Genomic DNA, 3,324 nt, shown 5'->3' with positions numbered 1-3,324 from the left:
ACAGGGGGAGGAAAATTATTGTTGACTAGTGAGGAATGGATTGAATGTGAAAGGGAAGATGAGAGAAAATTATTGCTCACAAGAGATGAATGGATGATATGCTCAAATAAAGTAAATGCTGATGCTTCACAAAAGAACAGAAGTAAGGAATGCAATCGAGGTGCTCGAGATAAAAGTAAGGTTCACTGCTTCAACTGCAGCGCCTATGGTCATTATGCAGTTGAATATAAGAAACCCAGGCGAGATAAAGAAATTAAGGAGGAAGCTAATATGATACAGATTCCAGACGACGAACCTGCACTACTGATGGTGGAAAGCACGAAAGAAAAGAATGGATCACTAATGATCAATAAAGAGCAAGTAATGCCCAGGTTAAATCACAAAGGTACGAAAGAGATAGAGTCAAATATATGGTACTTGGACAATGGTGCCAGTAACCACATGACCGGACAATTCTCAAAGTTCAGAGAGATCGACACTAAGGTAACAGGACAGGTGAAATTTGGCGATGAATCGATGGTTCAAATAAAGGGCAAAGGATCTATAATTCTGAAATGCAAGAACGGAGAAAGCAGAGTTCTGAATGAGGTATATTATATTCCTACACTTCGGAGTAATATTATTAGCCTTGGACAGCTTTCGGAAAATGGGTACAGGATAATTATTAAAGTTGAAAATCTTTGGGTACACGAAGACAAGGGTGATCTATTGATGAAGGTAAAGCGATCGCCGAATCGCATGTACAAGATCATCATAAACAGCAGTGAGTCAATGTGTCTTGCAGCAAGGAATGAAAATGAAAATTGTTTGTGGCACTCACGTTTAGGCCATGTTAATTTTAAGGCCTTGAAGCTTATGAGTGCTCAAAATATGGTACTTGGAATGCCTAAAATTTAAACAAAAAGACACTCGAGCTAGTCCACGGTGCCCTGTGTGGACCTATCACGCCATGTACTCCAGTAGGTAACAAATATATATTTGTTTTAATCGATGATTATTGCAGAGTAATGTGGACGTATCTTTTGAAAAATAAGAGTGTGGCATTCAATGCGTTTAAATGTTTTCGTGTTTTAGTTGAAGATAGTCCAGAAAAAAGGATGGTGACTTTTAGAAAAGACATTGGAGGGGAATTTACTTCCAGGGAATTTACTCAGTATTGTGAAGAAGCAGGAATTGTCAGGCATTTTTCAGCTCCCTACTCTCCCCAGCAGAATGGTGTAGTGGAGAGACGTAATAGAACCTTGATTGAGATGGCGAGGTGCTTGTTGAAAGAAATGAATTTACCCAATTATTTATGGGGGAAGCCGTCCGTCATGCCACATATTTAATCAACAAACTCCCGACTCGTGCTGTAACCGAAATTACTCCCTATGAGGCTTGGTCGAAGGAAAAAACCCCATGTTGAACATCTCTGAGTATTTCTTGTGTGGCTCATGTAAAGGTTCCAACTGCAAATTTAAAAAACTAGACTCCAGAAGTAAGACAATGGTCTATCTCGGAAAGGAAGCTGGCACAAAAGCATTCAAATGTCTGATCCAGAGAAGGAAACTATTTGTGTAAGTCGAGATGTTGTGTTCGAGGAGGGGAAAGCATAGAACTGGTCAGAAAGCTCGAAAGATATGATCAATGCATAATTGGGATCATTTACTGTGGCGATGAATACTTTGGTGACATCCAATGACCTTAATGAAAATGGAGAAGAAACAGCAAGTTCCACTCAAAGAACATCCAGCCAAGGTGATGGCTACAGTGACCATACCACACTCGATGATGTGTCTGACACAATTTCTGGAAGTGATACAGAAAGGTCACCGGAATCTGCTGATTCTGTTGCAAGTTCAGAATCAAGTGTCGAGCCTCGAAAGTACGGAAAATTAAGTGATATCTATAATGAAAGTGAACCTATTGAATTCGGAGGACGAAGAGCTGTACTTGATGGTTTAGATGAACCTGCAAAATATACTCAAGCTTCAAAGGGGACTAAATGGATGGAAGCTATGAAAGTTGAGGTGGATGTTGTCGAAAGAAATGGGACTTGGAAGCTAACGGAACTACCTCCAGGACGTAAACCCATTGACCTGAAATGGATTTACAAGATTAAGCGAGATAACAAATGGGAAGATTGTCAAGCATAAGGCCAGAATTGTTGCCAAGGGATATGTACAGAAATAGGGCGTTGATTTTGATGAAGTTTTTGCACCAGTTACTCGTATCGAGACAATAAGGCTACTGTTTGCTCTTGCTGCAAAGGGTAATTGGGAGGTGCACCACCTTGATGTTAAAACGGCCTTTTTGAATGGTGAAATCAGGGAAGTAGGTTTATGTCAGGCAACCTGAAGGAAGTCATAAGCAAGGATGAGGGTGGTACAGAAGTAAATCCCACTGAGTTGCAAACGTATGATTGGTGGCCTGAGATATCTCGTCAATACTATACCAGAATTGGCATATGCGGTGGGCATTGTGAGCAGGTTCATGGAAAGGCCTACTATACTACACCAAGCTACAGCAAAACGCATACTTCATTATGTGAAAGGGACTCTCGAGTTTAGCCTGATGTATTTACATAATAAGGAGAATGAGGTGTTGATTGGATACTCGGATAGTGACCTGGCCGGCAAGGTGGAAGATAAGAGAAGCACAGGAGGCATGGTGTTCTACCTAAATAATAGTTTGATAATGTGGGCGTCTCAAAAACAAAGATGCGTTGCACTTTCTTCGTGCGAAGCCGAGTTCATGGATGTGACTGCTGCAGCATGCCAGGCAATTTGGTTAAAAAGGCTGTTGTCTCGGATTGCAAAAATTAATTTTGGTCCAGTTACTTTGTTCATTGATAATCAATCTGCAATTGATTTGGCTAAAAATCCGGTAGTCCATGGTCGTAGCAAACACATAGATATCGGGTATCACTACATATGCGAGTGTGTGGAGAATGGAGAGATCGAGGTTAAGCACGTAAGAACGGAAGAACAACGTGCAGATTCACTTACTAAACCACTGGTTGCTGTTAAGTTTGAGTTCATGAGGAATTTGCTTGGAGTCACCAATTGTGCTCAGACATGTTCAAATTAAGGGGGAATCTGTTGCGATTTAATTTGAACAAAAGAGCTGTTGGTGTGTTTGTGCGAGTCTTTAGCTACTGGCAGTCGTGGCAACCTAGCATGGAGATAATATAGGAGTGCTGCAGAATAAATATGTTAGTGATGTAGTTTGTTCATGACTTTCTGTTTAAATCCTAGTTTGTAGGAGTCAATTATTCTTTGTTGTTTAAGTCTATATAATGTAACCTTAGTAGTAATAAAAAGCTAAGTTCGGCGTTACCTTTGT

At 40.4% G+C, this 3,324-nt stretch overlaps 1 protein-coding gene across 1 annotated transcript; it reads left to right on the top strand.

The window, feature by feature from the left end:
* Nucleotides 1-2,397: 2,397 nt before the first annotated feature.
* Nucleotides 2,398-3,069, top strand: LOC141680909 (secreted RxLR effector protein 161-like). Its single transcript, XM_074486997.1, has one exon. It carries the CDS (start codon nucleotides 2,398-2,400, stop codon nucleotides 3,067-3,069), a length of 672 nt encoding a protein of 223 aa, XP_074343098.1.
* The last annotated feature ends 255 nt before the right edge of the window (nucleotides 3,070-3,324 follow it).

The sequence above is a fragment of the Apium graveolens genome, chromosome 8 (assembly GCF_009905375.1).
Source record: "Apium graveolens cultivar Ventura chromosome 8, ASM990537v1, whole genome shotgun sequence".
NCBI classification, from domain to species: Eukaryota; Viridiplantae; Streptophyta; class Magnoliopsida; order Apiales; family Apiaceae; genus Apium; species Apium graveolens.
Note: the sequence above shows the minus strand (reverse complement) of the source record. Positions and strands in the feature narration are given on the sequence as shown.